The sequence below is a fragment of the Microtus pennsylvanicus genome, chromosome 1 (assembly GCF_037038515.1).
Source record: "Microtus pennsylvanicus isolate mMicPen1 chromosome 1, mMicPen1.hap1, whole genome shotgun sequence".
In the NCBI taxonomy this organism is placed as follows: Eukaryota; Metazoa; Chordata; class Mammalia; order Rodentia; family Cricetidae; genus Microtus; species Microtus pennsylvanicus.
Genome location: NC_134579.1, coordinates 161729050 through 161752428, shown reverse-complemented (window position 1 = coordinate 161752428; position 23379 = coordinate 161729050). Strand labels below are relative to the sequence as shown.

The window sequence follows — 23379 nt, the reverse complement described above, 5'->3', positions numbered from 1 at the left end:
AAAGCTTTGTTAATTTTTTTTGCCTCTTGAGGTGCTAAGAAATATTCAGAGATATGAATAATTAAAACAAGCATTATATTTAAGGTTAGATAATTTATACAGATACCAAAAACAGAAAAAAATAAACAACCTGATCACCTGTAATCTCAGTCCCTAAAGATAACCAGCTAATATTTATGTTAGTATCCTTTATTATCAGTACTTTATATAAGTACTTTATTCTCATTTGTCTGTGTAGTGTAGATATGTGTGTGTGTTGTGTGCACTTACTTGTACGGACACCCATCTCACCAGCATGCATCATGTATGTGTGGAGATCAGAAGGCAGCAGCAGCTGCCTTCTTACTATTCTTCCCCTTGTTCTTTGTGTGTGCTTTCTCAGTGAGCCCAGAGCCACTGCTGGGCAGTGAGTTCAGGAGTTCCATAGTACCAGGATTGCAGCAGGCCCAGTGTGCCCTGCTGCTATGTGAATGCTGGGAATCTGGACTTTGGTCTTCATGGTTACGCAGTAAGCACTTTACCAACTAAGCCACCTTCCCACCCTCATCTACATTTTTTATTAGCTGTTTAATTTTTATATTCCCCCCTTTTTAAAAATTTTAATTTTATTAATTATTCTTTTTCAGATTTCTCCCTAGCCCCTAAATGCCCCCTATAAAGACATCTCTTCATTACTCTCCCATCTGTCTCACCCTCACCATCCCAGCCTGATCCCTCATGTTCCCATCCTCCCAGTCTCCCATCCTCCCCTCTTTCCACTCCCATCCCCAGTTTACTGAGGAAATCTCTTCTATTTCCCCTTCCCAGGGAAATTCATGCTTCCCTCTTTGGACTCTCCATGTAACCTCTTTGGAGCTGTGGATTGTAGCCTGGTTGACCTTTACTTTACACCTAATATTCATCTTTGTCTTTCTAGGTCGGGGCCACCTCACTCAGGATGGTTTTTAGTGCCATCTGTTTGCCTGCAAATGTCATGATGTTATTGTTTTTACTGCTGAGTGATACTCCATTATGTAAATGTTGTCTTTATCCATCCCTCTGTTGAGGGCCATGTAGGTTGTTTCCAGGTTCTAGCTATTACAAATAATGCTTTTATGAGCATAGTTGAGCAAGTGTCCCTGTGGAATGATTAAGCATCCTTTGGGTATATGCCCAACCAAGAGTGGTATTGCTCTGGGTCCTGAGGTATATTGATTGATTTTCTAAGAAGGTACCAAATTGATTTCCAAAGTGGCTGTGCAAGTTTGCACTCTCACTAGGGGAGGTATGTTTCCCTTGTGCTCTACGTCCTCTCCAACATAGGCTGTCATTTGTTTTGATTTTAGCCATTCTGGCAGGGATGACTTGGTATCTCAAAGTCATTTTGATTTGTATTTCCCTGATGGCTAAGAATGTTGAACAATTCTTTAGTTTCATTTTGGTATTTGTTTGTTTGTTTGTTTGTTTGTTTATTTATTTATTTAAGACAGGGTTTCTTTGTGTAACTTTGGCTGTCCTGGAACACACTCTGTAGACCAGGCTGGCCTCAAACTCAAGGAGATCCCCTGCCTCTGCCTCCCTTTGTGCTGGGACTGAAGGCGTGCACCTTCACTGCCCGACAAACAATTCTTTAAGTGATTGACCATTCTGTTGAGAATTCTCTGTTTAGATCTTTACCCTCCCCCTTTTTTAAAAAAAAATGAATTATTTTGTGTTTTGATGTCTAGTTTCTTGAGTTCTTTATACATTTTGGAAATCACCCCTCTGTCATATGTCAGGTTGGTGAAGATCTTTTCCCATTCTGTAGGCTGTTGTTTTGTCTTTTTGACAGTGACCTTTGCCTTACAAAAGCTTTTCAGTTTCAGGAGGTCCCTTTTATTACTTGTCAATCCCAGTGTCTGTGTTACTGATGCTATATTCAGGAAGTTATCTCCTGTGCCAATGCATTCGAGATTACTTCCCCCTTTCTCTTCTTCTATCAGGTTCAGTGTAACTGGATTTATGTTGAACTCTTTGATCCACTTGGACTTGAGTTTTGTACAGGGCGATAGATATGGCTGTATCTATTTTCATTCTTCTACATGCTGAAAACCAATTATGCCAGCACCATTTGTTGAAGATGCTTTCTTTTTTCCACTGTATGGTTTTGGTTTCTTTTTTAAAAATCAGGTGTTCATAGGTTTGTGGATTAATATCAGGGTCTTCATTTAGATTCCATTGATACATTTGTCTGTTTTTATGCCAATACCCTGCTGTTTTTATTACTATAGCTCTATAGGAGAGCTTGAAGTCAGGGATGGTGATACCTCTGGATGTTCCTTTATTGTACAGGATAGGTTTTGCTGTCCTGGGTTTTTTGTTTTTCCATATGAAGTTGAGTATTTTTCTTTTCAAGGTCTGTGAAGAATTGTGTTGGAATTTTGATGGGGATTGTATTGGTAAGATTCCTATTTTTACTGTTAGTCCTACTGAGCCATAACCATAGGAAATCTTTCCATTTTTTGTTATCTTCTTCAGTTTCTTTCTCTTCAAAGACCTGAAGTTCTTGTCATACGTGCCTTTCACTTGTTTGAGTCACCCCAAGATGTTTTATGTTATTTATGGCTATTGTAAAAGATGTTGTTTTCCTGATTTCTTTCTCAGCCTGTTTATAACTTTTATAGAGGAGGACTACTGATTTATTTTTTTTTTGTAGTTAATTTTGTATCCCGACACTTCACTGAAGGTGTTTATCAACTGCAGGAGTTTCCTGGTAGAATTTTGGGGGTCACTTATATATACTATCATATCATCTGCAAATAGAAGAAGTTTGACTTTTTTCCTCTTCCTATTTGTATCCTTGTGATCTCCTTTTATTGTCTTACTGCTCTAGCCAGAACTTCAAGTACTATATTGTGGTGGACAGTCTTGTATGGAGAGAGTGGAGAGTCTTGTCTTGTTCCTAATTTTAGTGGAACCACTTTGATTTTCTCCCGCTTGCTGTATATTACTTTTATTATGTTTAAGTATGTTATTTTGTCCTTGATCTCTCCAAGACCTTTATCATGAAGGGGTTTGGAATTTTGTCGAAGGCTTTTCAGCATCTAAAGAGATGATCATGGTTTTTTTTCTTTCTTTCAGTTTGTTTATATGGTCGGTTACATTGACAAATTTTTATATGTTGAACCATCCCTGCATCTCTGGTATAAAGCCTAGCTGATCATAGTAGATTTATTTTTTTGGATGTGCTCTTGGATTCAGTTTGCCAGTATTTTATTGAGTATTTTTGTATCAATGTTCATGTATTTTGAGTATCAATGTTCATGAGGGAGATTGGTCTGTAATTCTTTTTCTTTCTGCCTCTTTGTGTGGTTTGGGTATCGGTACCTGTAGCCTCATAAAAAGAATTTGTCAATGTTTTTTCTATTGTGTGAGAAGTATTGGTATTAGCTCTTTGAAATTCTGGTAGAATTCTGAACTGAAAACCATCTGGTTTGGATAAAGGTTTTGTCTATCTTGTTAATTTTCTCAAAAAAAAAAAACCCACTCTATTTTTTCATTGACTCTTTTATTGTTTTCTTCGTTTCTGTTTTATTGATTTTAGTCCTCAATTTGATTAGTACTCCTCGTGGGAGGTCTTCTTATACTCATTTACGCATTTATGCCAGTGAATGACCTCAGGACTCACTGCTGAGTGCAAGGCAGCCTTGCACTGAGCTGCATCTTTAGCCTGCTTTTTGTTTAATTTGTCTTTCATAGTTTAGTTGTGTAAAGGACCTTGGAGTTTTTATTCGGATACTGAAATGCTGTGGTACAATTTGTGTAAGGATGGTGAGAGCACTTATTTTTTCATTTTGTCTTGATAAAGTGACATTTTTGTTTGGCTTCCTAATTTTTTCCTTTTCACTTTCCCCTCAGTTTGGGTTTTCTTTAGTGATTTTATTTCTACCTTCGTGTCCTGAGCTGTTTTCATCATTTCATTCTGTTTGTGTTATCTTAGACTTTATTAAGGGTTATTTTATTTCCCTTTTCAGGTCCTCAAGCATATTCATAATACCTATTTTAAAGTCCTTGTCTTGTGCTTCCTTACAATCCTCAGGTCCAAATGTAGTAGGGTTGCTGGGTTCTGGTTGAGACATACTGCCCTGCCTGATACTAATTGTGTTACTATATTGGTGTCTAGGCACCTGGATTTGGGATAATTGTAATCCTAGCTGTTTATATTTGGTCTTGGCTTTTTGGGGGTGGGTGTTTTGCTCCTTGTTTTCTGTTGCCCTCTTTACATTTTAGGATAGTGTGGCGGTTGTGAGTTAGATGGTAGGGAGTCCTTTTGAGTTCCTGCCAGGTGTTGGCACTGAAGGTTCCTGGTAGCATGATTTTTTTAGTCATTGGGGCTGGTGGGAAAGAATGGGCTAGAAGGAGGTGCTAGTCGGGTCCACAGGACTGAGTTCCCCGGGAGTGGAGTCAGAGAGGACAGCCCCTACAGGTGGACTGCTGTGGGGTTGGGTAAGACTGGGGAATTGGAAATGGGGGCAATAAGGAGAGTGAACATCATCTGCCCGATTGATTCCCAGCCCAGCGTGGCCACCGTGGCCAGTCAGTTCCCAACTAGAGAGTCTCTGGTTTTTGTTGTTTTGTTTTTGAGACAGAGTCTCTCTATATAGTCTTGGTTGGTCTAGAACTCACTATGTAGACCAGACTGGCCTCGAACTCACAGAGATCCATCTGCCTCTGCCTCCTGAGTGCTGGGATTAAAGGTGTGTCCCATTTGCCTGGCTGACAGTCTTTACTTTTTAAAGTAGAGTCTTGCCAAGTTACCCAGGCTGCTCTTGAGCTCCTTCTAGCTCAAGCCTTAGCCTCTAGAGTAACTGTGGTTACAGGCCTGCGACACCAGCCTTGGCACAGGAGTCTTTCAGTACTTCTTTGTTTAGTAAAGAAGCATAGAGATTTCATCACTATGGCATTTAATAGCAATCGATCTACTTCCCAGCTAGAAATGAAAACTGGAAATGTTTAGGAATTCTTTAATATTAGTAAGCCATTTTCCCTATTGCTGACTTGAAATAGAACATCCTTATACACATTTTCCAGAGTTTGTGTGTGAATTATAAAATACACAATAAAAAATGACTATATCAGCTGCTTTTAGGTGTGTACTTTTCTCATTAAGTACATTATTTATACTTATATCTACTGTTCCTCTCCTGGTTCTTTTCTTCTGGTCCTGAACTGAAAGTTTGCCTATTAAAAACTGTTGATCCAGTGTATCCAAGGGTGGCGACCATGAAGTCCTGATCTTCCTGTCTCTACCTCTTGAGTGCTGTGAATGCAGGCATGCACCTCATGCCTAGTTTTCTGCAGTTCTGGATCTAACTCAGAGCTTTACACATGCTAAACAAGCACCCTACCATCTGAGTTCCATCCCTACCTCTGTGCTTCTGTGAATAATTTTGAGGATTGTATTATTTCTTACAGGCTCTGAACTGATGTCACTGGCTAGTTCTCCCCATTTTTATTAATACTTTGTTTTAAATGTAAATGATCACCTTATTGAGTGTGAACTAAGCTTGGATTTCCATCTCCCTAAAGATTAATGATGCTGAACTTCTCTCGTGCTAAACTGGCCATGTGTATATCTTATATGGGTTTTGTTGTTAGGCATTCTTTAGGGATTGTGAGTATCAGTCCTTACCTGTTCCTACTCCCAGCAGATGTTCCTCTGTATTTTCTAATCATGTTTTTTATAGTCTTTAATCTGTCTTTAGCTAATCTTTCAATGAGGTATAAATAATAGTCTGACTTCAACTAAAATTATTACAGCAAATAATCCAGCTGTCCCAACACACCTTATTGGGACTTTTCCCCATTGAAGATTTTTGAGGGGTGAGAGGGGATATTGAGATAGGTTTTCAAGGAGACCAGGTTGCATTTGAACTCACGGTGTAGGTAATAATAACCTTGGACTTCCTGATTCTGAGAACTGGGATTTCAGCCACTGTACCTGGTTATTTACAGTTCTGAGACTTAAACAATGGTCTCCTGCATGCCTATTGCATGTTCTTGGCATTCTTTTAAAAAATTACTACTTGGGGGCTGGAGAGATGGCTCAGTGGTTAAGAGCATTGCCTGCTCTTCCAAAGGTCCTGAGTTCAATTCCCGGCAACCACATGGTGGCTCACAACCATCTGGAATGAGGTCTGGTGCCCTCTTCTGGCCTGCAGACATACACACAGACAGAATATTGTATACATAATAAATAAATAAATAAATAAATAAATAAATAAATAAATAAATAAATTACTACTTGATAATTGGAGGAGCATATTTCTGGGTTATTTTATTAGTCTATATGTGTATCATAACTCTTATGACTATACTCCTATGATAAATTTAAAATCAAACTGCGTCTTCATGCTTCTCCCAGGATTGTTTTGGCTATTGCCAATAAACATTTTTTTAGATTGTACTGAATTGCATTGGTAACATGTGGCCCAGGCTTATCTTGAACTTAAGTTTCTTTTGCCTTATGTCTTAAGCTGCTGAACAGCAAAGACTCAGGCAGCATGCACAGCCACCTGCATGCTATGATTGTGTATCAGAAAACCTTCTAAATTTGGTCATGTTTGGCTCATCCTAGATGTCCATTAAAAATAATTTGAAAAAAATTGTGTATGTAAAATAACATTTTATTCAGCTACAAAGAAAGAATAATCAGAGTCAGAAAGGAAATATCACATGGCTTCTCTCATGCAAAACTTAGATTTAAATTATGTATAAGCATGTATGTATGCTGGCCATGACAGTAAAGAGGAGCGTGGGAGGGAGCAAAGGTCTGCAAGGAGATGAGAAGGGAAGCAGGAGAAGGTAACGAAGTGTGTATGTGACGTGGAAATGGGAGGAAGCACTATTGGCGAAAGAAGGGGACCAGCAAGGAGGAGGGGGACAGAGGGTAAAAGAACTATGGGGAAGGTGAATATGAACAAAATATAATGAGATGTGTATGAAAATATTATAATGAAGCCCATTTACTTTGTATGATAACCATTAGAAGCGAAAAAGTACACATTTAGTATTTATACATTAAATGTGCATCAATATTCTGATTTATTCTAGGGGTATTATAGCATGTTACTATAATTGAGTCAGTTTTTTTCCAGTTATTTTTTTTTGTGGTGTTAAGGCTTAACAGTCTTGTATCTTCTGAGCAAGTACACTTTCCATTGGCTACACCCCCAGCTTACAGCAATACATTTCCCCTCCAGATTAAATTGTTTAATCATGACACATACAGAGTATTTGAAATAATAATTTATTTTGAAATGCATAAAACTTGAAAAGTTGTAATTATACTTTCTATAGCTGTATACCCAGAATTAAAAATTTTAGTTGGTGTATTACACATTAAATTTTAGCCTTCTTGTGGTCCCAAATTTTTTACACAGTAGTTAAAAAAATATTTGAGGACAGGAAAGTTGATTCGTGTAGACTAGTTGCTGTACAGGTGTGAGCACCTGAGTATGGATCCTGAGGACCCGTGTGACAGCTGGGTTGGTAGCACACACAGAACCCTAGTACCGGTGGGCAGTGGCAACCATGTAGAGCAAGTGATGAACTTCAGGTTCAGTGAGAGACATTGTCTCAGAACATAAGGTGGCAAAGAATAGAGGAGATGCCCGAATTCACCTCGACACACACATGCCCAGGATGATCACACACGTGTACCATAGACATTGTATGCTTGCTCTTCTCCATATCTGGAAAGATGAATGTCAATAGAAAAATGCTTTGTACCTCAGTGTTTGTCACAAAGAAGAAAATCCCTAGATTACAACATGTAAGGAGAAAGGACTTATCCCACTGTTCCAGGAGGGAGACAATCCATCATGGTGAGGAAGATATGCATGGCAGGAAGCAGAAAAGTTACTGCTACAGGAACAGGAAGTAGGACCTGGTTTCCTAGCAAGGCTACCTCCTAAAGCAGTGCTTCTCAACCTTCCTATTGCTGTAACCCCTTAATACACTTCCTCATTTATTGGTGACCCCAACCATATCATTGCTACTTTATAACTGTAATTTTGCTCCTGTTATGAATTGTAATGTAAATAGGCATGTTTTCGGATGGTCTTAGGTGACCCCTGTGATCCATAGGTTTATAACCACTGCCCTAAAGATCCTCTGCACTTCAAACAGTCACACCAGCTGGGGACCAAGTATTCAACACATGAGTTTCTGGAGGACATTCCACATCCAAACAACCACAGTCCTTTTATTCAGCAAACATTTAACAGCTGTGAGTTTCCAGGCAGTTTTAATCCCAAGGATACCAATGCCACTGATACAAACGTAAAATAGGACATGTTTGAGAGTCCTAATTTAACAGGGAGGTACGCAAAGCAAACTTTCTGTCTTAGGATGTCTGTTGCTGTGATAAATCACCATGTTCTTAAGCAACTTGAGAGGAAAGGGTTTCTTTCGCTTCCACTTCCATGTTAGAGTCTGTCAGTGAAGAAGTCAGTGCAGGAACCTAGAGGCAGGAGCTGATGTCGAGGCCCTGGAACTGCTTGCTTAGCTTGCCTTCTTACAGCACCCTGTACCTGGAACGCCAAGGTGCGGTGCACCCTCCCACATTAATTACCAGACAAGAAAATTGCACCACAGGCTTGCCTACATATAGGCCAGTATGGTGGGGGCATTTTCCTAAGTGAGATTCTTTCTTCCAAAATGACTCTTGTTGTGTGAAATTGACACAAAACTAGCCAGCCCATTGTCGTAAACATGTCATATAGCCAGTTAAAAGTATAGTTTACCTGATGGAAGCATAGAGAACTTTCTTCTTGGATGATTACTAACTAACCATGAAGCAACAGACAATGAGTTGTAAGTTTTCAGACTAAAAAATGCTGTTCTGTCATTGTTTTAGAGTTCGATATACTCTTGCCCTAATGTCGACCTTAACATGTGTCTGTCAGAAACATTTGCTTTCATGGTCACAGCTGATGTTATAAACTCTTAGTTCCAGGGTCCCGCATGGTGGTTTTGCCAATATTATGGGTGGAAGTGGTTTGCAGAACTTCACAATTGCTGCTGTGCCATATACTCCAAATCTGTTACCAACTTCCAGCACATGGTAAGTTAAACTAACATTTAAATGAATTATAAAATATTTTTTATTAATTTTAAATGATCAAAAGTAATTGCTTTATCTCCTTTCTGGTGGTTCACATATTAAATTTATGATTTTACTATAATAGAGGAAAAAGAATTAACTAAAGTCTTCAGTAGTTACATTCCATTGCTTTGTTATGATACCATTTTCCTTGAGAAGGTATATTTTTACTTCATTAGAATATAAAATGCATAATTTCCCCCTTCCTCTACATCCTATTCTTCCCAAATACTCCCTCTTCCCTCCCAAATTCATGGAGTGTCTTTAATTTTGTCGGATACACATGTACATGAATAAACAGAAAACTACAGCCTACCGGGTCTGTACAGTATTGATTGTATATATGTTTCTAGAGTTGTGGTGGCACACACCTTTAATCCCAGCACTTGGGAGGCAGAGGCAGGTGGATCTCTGTGAGTTCAAGTACAGCCTGGTCTTCAGAGTGAGTTCCAGGACAGCCAAAGATACACAGAGAAACCCTGTCTCAAAAAAATGAAAAATAAAAATAAAAGAAATAGAGTTTAAAATAAAGCTATGTAAAGATGGAAAATGCACAGAGAATCTAGATACTAAATGTTATTGTGTTGTCTTTGAATTGTTTGGTGGCTGAGGAAGGAGCAACAACTGCTAAAATTATTTGATTATAAATACTGCTGGATTAATCCAACATATATTTTGAAAATACCTTGACTTTAAGTCAAAAGATATGTTACTTTGGAGAAGAGGTTTTTCTTTTGTTTCTATAGGAAATGAGAGGCTGTGGATTTGTTCTGGGTTAAGAAATAATCAGGTTTGGTCAAGGAAGACCCCTTGAAAAATTTCTGATTGGAGTGAGTGGCCCAGATGATTCAACATTCCAGAGGACCTCTGTTGGAGTTTCCTTTGAGTTCTACTTCCAGAACAGCCTCAAGACTGTTTGCTGAGATGATCAAGCCTCACAGAATATTCCAGTCAGGACTTGACCATAATCCTAAATTTTCTTTAGGTCCCCATAAGATTATCAGCGTCCCCAATAACTAGGAAATAGCCTAGAAAACTATGCCCACATTCCCCAAAAAAATGGATTATGGATGTTTGACTTTGTTTAGGGTATTGGTTACAAGTTGTTATGGATAATGGTCAGGAAAAAAGGTAAACAAAAGAGATTAGAATCATATCCATATCTATCACCATGCACAAAACTCAAGTCCAAATGGATTAAAGACCTCAATATCAGTCCAAACACACTGAACCTGATAGAAGAGAAAGTGGGAAGTACTCTACAGCACATGGGCACAGGAGACCACTTCCCACGTATAACCCCAGCAGCTAACTGTTCTTGAAATTGTTCAGGTCTTGTTTCGGCAGCCATGTTGTTGAGATTCATGACAGGCTTCTTTATTCTTACAGCTATATGTCACAATCTTTTTTTTTTTTTTTTTGATTTTCGAGACAGGGTTTCTCTGTAGCTTTTTTTGGTTCCTGTCCTGGAACTCCCTTTGTAGACCAGGCTGGCCTCGAACTCACAGAGATCCGCCTGCCTCTGCCTCCCGAGTGCTGGGATTAAAGGCGTGCACCACCACCGCCCGGCTTATGTCACAATCTTGAAGCACATTTCTTGGTTCCCCTGTCTCTCACAATCTTTCTACCCCCTCTTCTTTGCTGTTCCCTGAATCTTAGGTGCAGGAATTGTGTGGTCAAATGTACCGCAGTCAGTTCTCTGCATTTTGACTGGTAGCTTTCTGTGCTGGTCTCTATCTGCTTTGAAAAGAGGCTTCTTTGATCAGGGGCAAGGTCTACACTTACCTGGGTCTCTGCCACATGTGTTGGCTTTGGTTCCTGGTAGAATGCAGGTCTAGGGTCTTGGTGACTTCCACTGGAAAGGAGATGGGATGAGAGGAGGGTCTGATGCTGGCAACAACGGTGGCAAAACTACGGGAACCCTGGCTGCCTGCCATATGTGGTATGCTGTAATTCTGTAATGAAAGAAAAGGTCACCCATAATCTCTCCTCAGAATTCTGGAACTACAAATGAATCAGTGGTTACGTAGTTTTGCTTCTGTTTTAGAAGGGAACATTTGGGAGGGAGGCACACACCTAAAACTTAATTGAGTTTCACTGAAGTTAAAATGGTGGCTCAGTTGCATCGTCACTTTCATGTATAGTACCCGGTTACTTATTTTACGCTGGAAGTTTATTTTCATGCCCTACATTTGCATTCTGAGAGGAACTGCACTGCAGCAGTTTTTCCCTTCCTTTTTAAATACCACTTCAGGGCTTTCCAATTTCAATGCAAATTTGAGAGAGTGGTTTTATGTTAATTATGAGCAGTGTTTTTACTGCTAGGTAAAACAAGAAATTTCTGAGATTCTGTTTAATGATGGTCTTTTTTTTTTTAAAGCATCAATATGCTCAAGTTACCTGAATACCCAAGTAAAGAAATACTCAAGGACAGACTGCTGGTGGCACTACATTGTGGCAGCTATGGTTATACAATGGTGTGATGCCTCCTGGAGAACTCACCTGACTGCTGATGCGCGAGCCAGAGTGGCAGGAGTCATTTGGGGAACTGTCGGCTGAAAAGCAGCCTCAGTGCAGCCACAGGCGGAGCTCCTGTTTAAAATTCATAAAGGATTGGGTTTTCTACTTTAGCTTTCGTTTCCCTGCTTTGTTTTCTCTGTTTGGGTTACAAGTAGAAAATATAAAATCATAGTAGACTTTACTTTTAAACATGACCATTGTAAGTAGAAACCTTTCTTTTAAAGTTTGTTTTAATCTTATCCAAAACTGTGTTAAGGCAAAAATCTTTCTCTACATTCCACTTTTGCTGTGAACCTGTCTCGTTTAAAGGGTATTTTCTGTATATTATATGAGGACATCCAGCGGGTATGTTCTAGTGCATGTAAAGAACCATTTATATTTTGGAAAACTATTGTATAGAACGGATTAATATAGATTGTGTAAAGCCACAAATATGTATTTTCCCACACTATACCTATATTGCAATGGGTTTTATTTTTTGTTGTTGATTAGCTTTTTAGTATTTTGATAAATGATGTTGAATTTAGACTGGCTTGACTAACAATCAATAAAGTGACATCTAATTTATATATTAAAGCTTATACCATATGAATTATTGCATCTTTCCGTGCTCAGTTTCATGTGTATATAGTGTGTGGTCTCGGTTTTTCTTATGCCTTAATTTATAACGAAAATAAAATTGAAATATATTTACCATATTTCTTTTCATTATTTGATCTAAGCTTGATGAGACATTTGAAGAAATATAATGTGCAGATTGTAATTTAGTTATGCAATATTTTCTTAAATTTGCTTATATGGTTAAAATGCTATGCTTAGGTGGTATCTGTCTGATAGAGAGCATTGAATGGACATTTTGGACAAGACACACTGGTCCAGTTGGAGCATGAGTAGCCTGACTTGACCGGGGGATTCCAGGAACACACATACAGATATGCTGGCGGAGGTGTTTCTGACATCTAGAACTCTGACACTGGGGGCAAATATCAGACCTGGTGGCATCACAGTTCTCGTGAGAGCAGCCAGTGTATTTGGGCAGTGATGTTTGAGGGAGAGATACATATTGAAAGTAGCAAATTAAAACCCAAAATACACAAAAAATGTATCATTTGGGGTCCTGTTTTATTTTTTAATATAAGAAAATACACTTAAAAAGAAATTTCTTAAACCTAAAGGAGCTCTAAAATTCAGATTCAAATGCTTTATTTTTTCTAATTACAGAAAAGGCCACTATCTTGTTGAAACAACCTTACAACAGACCTAGCTTTTGAGACTGTAACTGACTTATTTGTGATTCTAGAATCCAGCAGTTCTCAGTACCAGCACATAGTTCAGCAGTTGGAACCAGAAACGATGGAGAAGCACCCTTTCCTTTGCTCCCAATTGCTGTTTAAGCATCTGGCTGCCCACAGTTGACCACAGCTCTCCTGCTGCTCTGCTATGGGGGTAAGCGCTTAAACTGGGATCTGTTGTCTGTATGGAATTAGGGTGCAGATTATGTGGGGTACAAGCTGGATGAAGTCTAATCATTTCTGCCTCTTAGCTCTCTATTTTGAGAGATTGACCAAAATTTGAGGCATTGATTTCTTTCTGTCACCATCGTAAATGAATTTATTTGATCTTAGTGTGGAATTTACAAGTCAGCATCACAGGAATTGAGTAAGGGAACATCATACTCAGTTATCAGTTGAAGAGTGTTCCTGCTGATGTCGGTGAACTGAGGTCATTCAGCAGTCAGTGAATGCAAACAGCTAAGATGTTGAGAGAGTACAGTTCAGGGGACGAATATAGAGAATAATCCTGAAAGACTAAAGCTTACCTAACGAGTAAGTGAAGCATTCAGCATCAACAGAGATAGTTGAATGGTATCTGAATCAATTCAGTGTATACAGGCTATAATGGTGTCATGGTAAAAACAGATCTTACAGAATATTAGAGATGAAATGGTCAGTTTGGGAATGCTATGGAAGTACGTAAGAATGCTTGCAGCTGCATGGGGGAGAGCCTGGATGACTAGGTGAGAGGAAAGAATTGGGCTGTCAGGAAAACCAAGCCCTTGGCAGCTTCTAGCTATCTCCCATGAAGCCCCTCTTAAGAAACATAGGGAAGATACTGCCTCTTTCACGCTTCCAACAGCCGACAGAAATGACTCCTAAAAAGCCTGTACCCATTTCAGGAAGGAGACACCTTAGACTGCCCTACAGACAGCACTACATACAAAGTAACCAAGAAAAACTGCAGCTCCCTTTTGGTAGTCGTGGTAAGAACAGTGCCCACAAGGGTGGATGATAAATGCCACTTGGCTTCTGGTCTAATTAACAGCCGGCAGACTTGCCAAGGTTAAAGACCAGTAACACTTTGTAAGGCCAGCCACTGCTAACAGCCAGGGTTATCAGCGAAGGGGTGATTTAGAGATGGACATGACCCCTCTACTGTGTAAGCAGTGCATGGTCATGTCCCTGGCTAAGCTCAGGGGACATGTCAGTGCCCTGTGAACCCACATTGGCTTGGCCCATAGTATACCCAGGGAATTAATCAGTCTCTCAGTGGAAGATAGCTGTCCACTTTCTGCAATAAGTCCTATAAAAAGCCTCTAGAAACCCTGTCTTGAAAAACACAAAAACAAAAATTAATTTTTATTGGTCGTGTCGATATGAATGATGTGCATGTACATACACATGTGCATATGCAGAGATTAGAAGACAACTTTTGGGAATTGGTTCTGTCCTCTTGTGCAATCTGGGGGCTCAAACTCAGATTGTCAGCTTTTACAGTGAGCATTTTTAACCACTGAGCCATCTCAACCCAGAGTCTTGGTTCAGTGTAGATAGGTGTCAACTCATGTTGTCTACAGGGATAGTGTGTGTGTGTGTGTGTGTCTGTCTGTCTGTCTGTCTGTCTCTGTCTCTGTGTTTGTCTGCATTGCCTTTGGTTTGGGCAATCCAGGTATGATTTGAGTAGGTATGGTTCCCATAGACTTCATATGTTTAAATGCTTGGCCCATAAGGAATGGCACTATTAGAAGATATGGATTTGTCAGAATAAGTGTGCCTCTGTTGGGGAAGGCTTTGAGCTTTGAGGTCTCATATATGCTCAGGCTATGCCCAATGTGACACACAGTTGCTTCTGCTGACTGAGGGTCAAGATGTAGAACCCCCAGCTTCTCCAACACCATGTCTGCCTGCACTCCACCGTCATCGAACACCAGCTTTGATGAAACTCTTATGTTCCAGGGTAGGAGTGTGAGGGTTAGAATTATTAAACAAAAAGAACAGAGACTTAAGACAAATAAGACACAGAAACATAGAACAGCATCAGGAGGAACTTTCAGTGAATTACTGAATCCCTGAATCTGTCTGCATTTATTTTCTACATGCTTGTATACCTTACTCAAAAAGGGGTGGGAGAGGTAACAGAAGTCATTAACATGATATAAGGAATAGACTTGAATTCTCTGATGCTTGGTCCTGGTGGAGCGGATCTACCTCTATACCCAAAATGCTAATTAACCACACTCTAAGTCAGAATCTCTTGTTTGTAGCCACATCTGTTGTCAACAACTTTAAGAGAACAAAAATAAGCTTAACTTTGACCTCCTTCAGTCAAGGTGGAAAAGGTTCACATCTGGGTTCTCACACACCATGACAATAATGTACTAAACCTCTGAACTGTAAGCTAGCCCCAATCGAATACTTTCCTTTAAAAGAGTTGCCATGGTGATATGCAAGATATTCATCAGTGTGGTTATAGGATAGGGCCATTTCACGTTCCTTATCCTCGGCTGCCCAAGGCACTAACTGGGGACATCCCCCTGGGCACCATAGAACCTTCATCGGGCGGTGGATGGAGATAGAGACAGAGACCCATATTGGAGCACCGGAATAAGCTCCCAAGGTCCCAATGAGGAGCAGGAGGGAGAACATGAGCAAGGAAGTGGGGACCGCGAGGGGTGCACCCACCCACTGAGACAGAGGGACTTATCTATTGGGAGCTCAGCAAGGCCAGCTGGACTGGAACTGAAAAAGCATGGGATAAAACCGGACTCTGAACAATGAGGACCGATGAGAAGCCAAAGACAATGGCACTGGGGTTTGATCCTACTTCATGTTCTGGCTTTGTGGGAGCCTAGCCAGTTTGGATGCTCACCTTCCTAGACCTAGATGGAGGGGGGAGGACCTTGGACTTTCCACCTGACTGCTCTTCTGTCTGGAGAGAGAGGGGGAAAGGAGTAGGGGGAGGGGAAGTGGAGTGGGAGGAAGGGGAGGGAAATGGGAGGATGGGAGGAGGCAGAAATTTTTTTCCAAGAAAAAATAAATAAATTAAAAAAAAAAAGAGTTGCCATGGTCATGGTGTCTCTTCACAGCAATAGAAACCCTAACTTAGACACCAGGTGAGTGAGCATTTCCCAGAGACATTATATCTGTAATAATTAGCTGTGTTATAACAGTGAAATAACTCTATCATGGTTCTCCAAGAATGTCCCCTGAGGATAATTCTAAATAACTCTTCTGCTGCTGTTGCAGCATGAAGCTTCTTGCACACGAAATTTGCTAGATAATCACAAAATGTGCACTAAAGGTAAAACAACCTACCAGGGTAGAAATTTACTTAATTATTGTCTGCCCAAGATTATAGGTTTGACAGACCAAGCATTGGCCATTTTAGAAGTCACGCACTATATTAATTTTTCCTTGTTTACAGTTTGGACCATTTTATCTCTTCCATGCTGAGTCAAGAGTGAAGAGCTAATGACGGGCACTTCCAGGGCGCAGGGAGGGTCAGCCAGTTGTTCTCACTGTCAAGGAGCCTGGATTAATAATCGGTGTATATCTTAAATGCAAATGTTATTCAGTTCAGGTGCATGGGACGGTTTATCAATAGTTTATCTTGGGTAATTTGACTTGGGTTGGTCTTACAGAGTTCATCCAAAATTGCCTATCTTTTATGATTAAGTTCTTTGACTTCACATGTATACATTATTTATTGCAGGACAAAATTTCACAACAAACCCATAGATTTGTAAAAATGCCTTACTTTTATTGCTTATCAGTTAATTCCCAAATATTTTAGAGTTCTTGATAATCTTAACTTATACCAAAAACTTAGGAAGTAATTTTGAAAAATGTAATTTAGTGTGTGGGTGTTTTGCCTGCATATATGTCTATGTACAGTGTGTGTGCCTGGTGCCTACAGTAGCCAAAAGGCAGCATTGGATCCCCTGGGTCTCGAGTTACAGGTGGTGGTGAGCCACTATGTAGGTTCTAGTAATTGAGTATGAGTCCTCTAGAAGAGCAGCCAGTGCTCTTAACTACTGAGCTGTCTCTCCACTTCCTTTGGAATTGATTTTTTTAGCTATCTATATGACATGCTATCTATATGACCATTTTGTAAATATATATTCGGTAATTTATAGGAACAATTACGATAGGATTTTTTTCCTCGTGTGGAGACTTCTATTCTCCTAGTCGAATTCTATTATATTAGTTTTTGTTTGATGGTGATGAGAATCAAACCTGGAGCCTCAAACAGTTTAAGTAAGTATAAGCTATCTGTGGTCATTTTATTTCCATATGTAACAATGTATTTGCCAATGGACAAAGTATATTTTTGCCTTAAAATACTTATTTTACTTGCTTGCATTTATATCCACGCACCAGTACACTCTAGTGTCCTCACACGCCAGAAGAGAACATTCAGATTCCCGTGGGACTGGGGTTAGAGATGGTTGTGAGACACCATGTGGGTGCTGGGAATTGAACCCAGGTCCTCTGGAAGAGAAGCCAGCAAGTGCTCTTAACTGCTGAGTCATCACTTTTCATGGTTTCAGTTGCCCTGTGGTTAACTCTAGTCCACGATTAAGTGGAATTTGTTTCAGAAGTATGTTATTCACAGGTTTTTAACTGACTGTCCACATTACATGATAAAACATTGCACCATTCCACTCTGTCTCATCTAGAGGTGAACCCTTTATCCTGTGTATCTATTCTGTATGTGGTACCCATTCATTAATCACTTAGCTATTTCACTTATCAAATTATTACTGAACTTGGGAGTGACAAGTGGACTTCAACAAGCCAATTTCAGCCACCTGCTCCCAACAAGTCCATTGAAATAGCCAAATTTATTAAAACGGAGATCAAAGAGATGTAATGCCCACTAAGTTCATTTCTGGGGTCTTGATATAAAGGTAGGGTTTAAATAAGAACTAAGAGATGTTAATAACTATGCAGTCTGGCCAATGTGTGGTGTCTTGCCCATCACTGTCTCAGATCTTAAGTCTCTCCTTCAACAGTCTCTCCTTCTGAGTTACCTATCAAGTTGTAAATCTTTCCCCAGGCGACATTTTTTTCCCCCTCTGGAAGTCAAATTGTTTCTCTGGATGTCTCAGCCCCTTCTTCCAACAGGAGATTTCCCAGGGACATTATAATTTCTTGGAGTCTATGTTTAATAATATGGTAGCCAAAGAAGGAGCACAGTGGTGTCTTTAGAAGGCACTTCTGCCTGGCAGGCTCTTCGGCCAGCTGATGTAGTGTGGCTACCAGAAGTAGGTGAAAGGCCTGATTACTCTTAGTGTTTTCACTCTTAAAGGGGAAACAAAAGATAAGATAAATATATGTCTAATGTAAACTGTCAAATTAATTGCCTAGATGCAGAGTTGAGCCTAGGAGTGGACAGATTCACACCAGATTTTACCAAATCTTAAGAAATATCTAACCCAGTGCTTCTCAAACTGCCCCATGAAATAAAAGAAGGAACATTAACACACTCATTCAATAAAACCAGTATTATCTTGACACACCAACTAGATAAGGACATTATCATAACAACAACAACAACAACCATAACAACAAAGAAAATCACAGGCCAGTTTCCCTGATGGATACAGACACAAAACTCTCAATAAAATACATGCAAATTGAATTTTAAAAAGTATTTTTGAAAACTCACCAGGCCAAAACATTTTTATTCAGGGTTCAAGGTTGCTTGAAAATATGGCAGTAAATAAATGAAATGAAATAAATAACAGAAAAGGCCATTGATGAAGTATTCCTTCATGATGGAAGTCCTAAAGAAGTTAGGAATGGAAGGGTCATATCTTAACATGATGTAACCTATATGCGACATCCTACAGCCAACGTTATATTAAATGGGGAAAAGTAAAAAAAAAATTTCCCTAAAAACAAGACTGAAACAAGGGTGCCTTCTCTCAGTGCTCTTTAGAATAGTATTCAAAGTCTCAGCTAGAGTAACAGGAAAGAGAAAATAGGACTTATATTTAGGAAGGGAGAAAGTAAGTTTCTGGTGTTTGAGTGAAAATGGCCCCAGTCGGCTCATCTATGGACCACTTGGTCCCCAGTTGGTGGAACTCTTTGGGAAGGATCAGGAGGTGTGATTTGTTGGAGGAGCTGTGTAACTGAGGACAGATTTTGGGTTTTCAAAAGGCTCTGCCATTCCCAGTCTCTCTTTGTCTTGAGGTTGGGGATCACAATGTGAATTCTCAGTTGTTCCTTCATTCTGCCATCATAAACTCCAATGACAAATTAGAAGCCACAAGCCAAATTAAGTGCTATCTTTTATCAGTTGCCTCGATCATGGTTTTTTATCACAACAATCCCTATTTGCAGATGATAGAATAATAAAAATACCCTAACAATTCCAACAGGAAAATCTCAGATATGACACTTTCAGCAAAGTGTCAGGATACAAAATAACACAAACAGTCAATAGCCTGTCTTCATAGCAGTAATGGACTATTCAAGAATGAATATGGCTGGGCAGAGAGAGGAATATAAGGCCAGAGCAGACATGAGGTCGGCCCCTTTTTGGCCAAGAAGATAGCAAGATCAGAGTTGGCTGTGGCTTGCTCCTTTCTCACGCTGATCTTTCAGTCTTTGCCCTGATATCTGGCTCTGGGTTTTTATTGTTAAGACCTATAAGAACTCATGCAATAGTTTCTTTCTTTTTTTTTTTTTAATTTCTGGAATGGGGGTTTACCAAAATACATCCAAAACAGAAGCCAAGTATAGTATAAAGTGATACCCTATGTATCATGCATGCAAAATTTACGTATAAAAGTGTTTATCAATACTAAGATGAACATAGTACTCTTTTTTCCCCCAGTCTCATTGTCCTCTTTTTTAATTAATTAATTTATTTATTAAAGATTTCTGTCTCTTCCCCGCCACCGCCTCCCATTTCCCTCCCCCTCCCCCAATTAAGTCTCCCCCCAGCCCGAAAAGCAATCAGGGTTCCCTGTCCTGTGGGAAGTCCAAGGAACCCCCACCTCCATCCAGGTCTAGTAAGTTGAGCATCCAAACTGCCTAGGCTCCCACAAAGCCAGTGCGTGCAGTAGGATCAGAAGCCCATTGCCATTGTTCTTGAGCTGTCAGTAGTCCTCATTGTCCGCTATGTTCAGAGAGTCCGGTTTTATCCCAGGCTTTTCCAGACCCATGCAATAGTTTCTTTAGACAGAATAAAGTGTGACCGAAAAAAGAGAAAAGTGAAAAATACTTTCAGAAAAAAAAATGAATGAAACTGGAGATAACTGAGTTAAACCAAATAAGCCAGATTTAGAAAAACAAATACTGCATTTTTCTCATGAGAAAGTTGTACTTTTAACTTTATGTGTGTGTATATATATATATACATATATATGTAATATATATATCTACATACACTCACACACACATATATATGCAGGTGTATGTGGGTCATGAAGAAGGGGGACCATGAGATGGGAGGAAGAGATCTTAAAGAAAGGGGATTGATAGAAAAGATTGTGGAATGCATGTAATATGAAGACAGAAAGAGGTGCAGACCATTTGATGGAAGGAAAAGGGACCAGTCAGAGGGAGTAAGGAGGGAATGTGGAGATCAGTGTGGGAAGGAGCAGAATAAGAACAAAGTATATGAATGTGTATGTATAAGAATACCATAATAAACCCATTACTCTGTAGACTAACTTAGAAAGTTTATAAAATATTCTGAAGGTCTTTTGTATGATCTAAGCCTATTTGCAGGACTCAGAGTTTTAGTGTTTGCTACATTACGGGCCATTTGTTCTCTTGTGAGCCAAACGTGAAGCCCCACCTCCGTTTATGGTGTTTCCAGAAATGGGTTCTTAAGTTTTGAAACCCAACATTTTGCCAGTTGGACAGGGTGTATACAATTGTCTTTATCAGCACCTGTTTGTCAATATTAAATGTTTATGTATTTTTAGCATGATTTAAGGCACTCTTGTTTTAATAATGATTTTTTTTTTCTCATATGAAACACGTTCCTGTCTGTGTGCTTTCACAGCTACTGGGCAACACAGTAGTAAGAGAATTTCCAGTGTTCTGCGGTGGAAGCTGTTTTTAATGTGGGACGATTTCTGTGAGACTGTTACTGGTAATCTTGTCGGCATTAGGATCAGGTTGTGATTGCTGGCCTGCTGTTCTGCTGCTAAATGGGACCACTCCAGTTTATAGTGAGGCCTTTGATTTTAAAAATGAGAAAATTGGAGCCAGACAAGTAGCGACTTGCTTAGGGCTTCAGATACAGTTGCTGCAAGCTGGAATTTGAAGCCCAGACTTTTAAATTCTTAGTGCAGCAGGTGTTCCCTTGCGCCACGTTGTCTCTTTCTGACAGGGCTGCTTTATAAAAGGACTTTTATAAAAGCACCTGCAGCTTGTTAGCGGCTATGTACAACAAGCCTGTTGAGAGGCTATAACTCCATCAGCGGTAGTTAGGCCTGATTAATAGAACCAGGTTTCTTCCATCCCACTACGCAACAGCACACAGGGTGGGTATTCTATCATCTCCAAATGAGAAGGAACAGATGTATTGTCAGGTCGTATATCATGGCTAGTCATTAGCCTTTATTATCATTATAAAAATGTTCATTTTTAAGCATACCTGGTATTTGGGAAGTGTATTGTACCTTCAACACACTTCCAATGTTTCTTTTTCATTTATTTATTTTATTTTTTGAGACAGGGTTTTTCTGTGTAACCCTGACTGTCCTGGAACTCACCAGGCTGACCTTGAGTCCAGAGATCTGCCTGCTTCTTTCTCCCAAGTGCTGGCATTAAAGGCATGTGCCACCAGTGCCCAGTGACATCCGTTGTTTCAAAGCAACACGACCCTGAATTGAGTATCTGACGACTGTTGGTGTATGCTTGTATGAGAAGACTGAGTCTAGTGGACAGAAATGGAGGGACGGTGGTCCTAGGGGGAATTAAATACAGTTGCTTCTCAAATCAATCCAGTAAATTCTCTTCAGTGCTTCCTGTGTGTTTAACACTGGTTTAGGGACTGTGATTGGTAATTTTCATTTCAAGCGGTGTCTAAAGCTGTGCACCGGGTGTAGACATGTATCACTGTAATAAGACCTACACAATATGGGGCCAGTCAGCATCCCATCATGGACAGGAGTGGAGCTCATGAGATTCTGCCCCTTCCCGAAGAGCTACCGATACTAATGTTCAATAGCAGAAGGGGAGTCATTTTTATTAAAGGTCATTTTTATTAAGTTTTCCATGCTCTAGTAGGTAAGACTTCATCTGTATCATTTCAGCAACCCTCAACTAGAAAGGGCACAAGAAAGAAAAAAAATAGAGCAAACACAAGATACAAAACTAGGGGGAACAGAGGAATGTATGAGAGCATAGAAAGGCTTAGAATAATCCATTGCCCAGGGCAACTAGCTGGCCTAACTGAATTCTTACATTTTTCTCTAAATGTGGAGAAAAATAAATTGATAAGGTTGTTGATTAAACACTAAGTGGAAATGATAAAAATGATAAATGTGCTAAAATAAGACTGTGTGGCAGCTTTGTGGTTCTCAGATTCTTAATTAGCAAATCAATAGCTTTCTCAGTTCTAGGTTCTTGTTATTCCTTGAGAATCCTGATACTCTGGAGTTTTCTTGATTTGGAGATTGTTGTGTGTCTGTGTACACATCTTAACTGATGGCTCATTTTTTTCTCAAATATTTACCCTATTTTATTTATTTATTTATTTTAAATTAATTTATTTATTAAGGATTTCTGCCTCTTCCCCGCAACCGCCTCCCATTTCCCTCCCCCTCCCCCGATCAAGTCACCCTCCCTCATTTTTAACTCAACATTTCTCTCGAAGCTGATTTAATGGGAAGAAGCTTACCGCAGAAATGGGGAAGAGCTCTTGGGTGGCATTTGCACAATATCTCCTTATAAAACCTATCTCCTAATGTCCAGTGATAGAGAACAAAGGTCGATATTCCACTCAAATACCCAAATTCTGCCACATTGGCCATCATGGTACCATTGCCAAAGTTCACTTGATCAGGAGTGCTGTCCCTTCAGCCAGAGGCAGCTCTGCTTCTCCATCACCAATGGCTGCCACTTCCTCCTAATCTGCCTTTGCCCACACAGAGAAGGCATGCTTCATTCTTTCCCTTCTTTTTTCTGATAGCTCTGACTCTGGAGTGTTCAACCCCACAGCTCGGGATAGCTGTGGATGTAGTCCAATGCAAAACTTACTTGAAATATTATGAGAAAAATTTTGCTGTTGTTGCTTCTTATTCTTTTGCAATTTTTTGTCACCCAGTTGTGTTGTTCTTGAGTATGAACAATGATATGTAAAATAAAATGAATGTATATGCTCACTATTTGGGCTGGTGTACGGCTTCCATTTCAGGGTGGTGTGCAGCTTCCAATGCGTATCTTCCAAGTTCATGCTGTCTAAGTAGCACCATAACATGTTACACGTAG

At 39.7% G+C, this 23379-nt stretch overlaps 1 protein-coding gene across 1 annotated transcript in view; it reads left to right on the top strand.

Moving 5' to 3' along the window:
- Positions 1 to 12337, top strand: part of Hace1 (HECT domain and ankyrin repeat containing E3 ubiquitin protein ligase 1) — a 106191-nt gene extending 93854 nt beyond the window's left edge. The window contains exons 23-24 of the mRNA XM_075944229.1: positions 8972 to 9085; positions 11505 to 12337. Coding sequence (XP_075800344.1) covers positions 8972 to 9085; positions 11505 to 11607 — 217 coding nt within the window. The 3' untranslated portion in view covers positions 11608 to 12337. The remainder of the gene's footprint in view (positions 1 to 8971; positions 9086 to 11504) is intronic.
- Positions 12338 to 23379: the final 11042 nt, after the last annotated feature.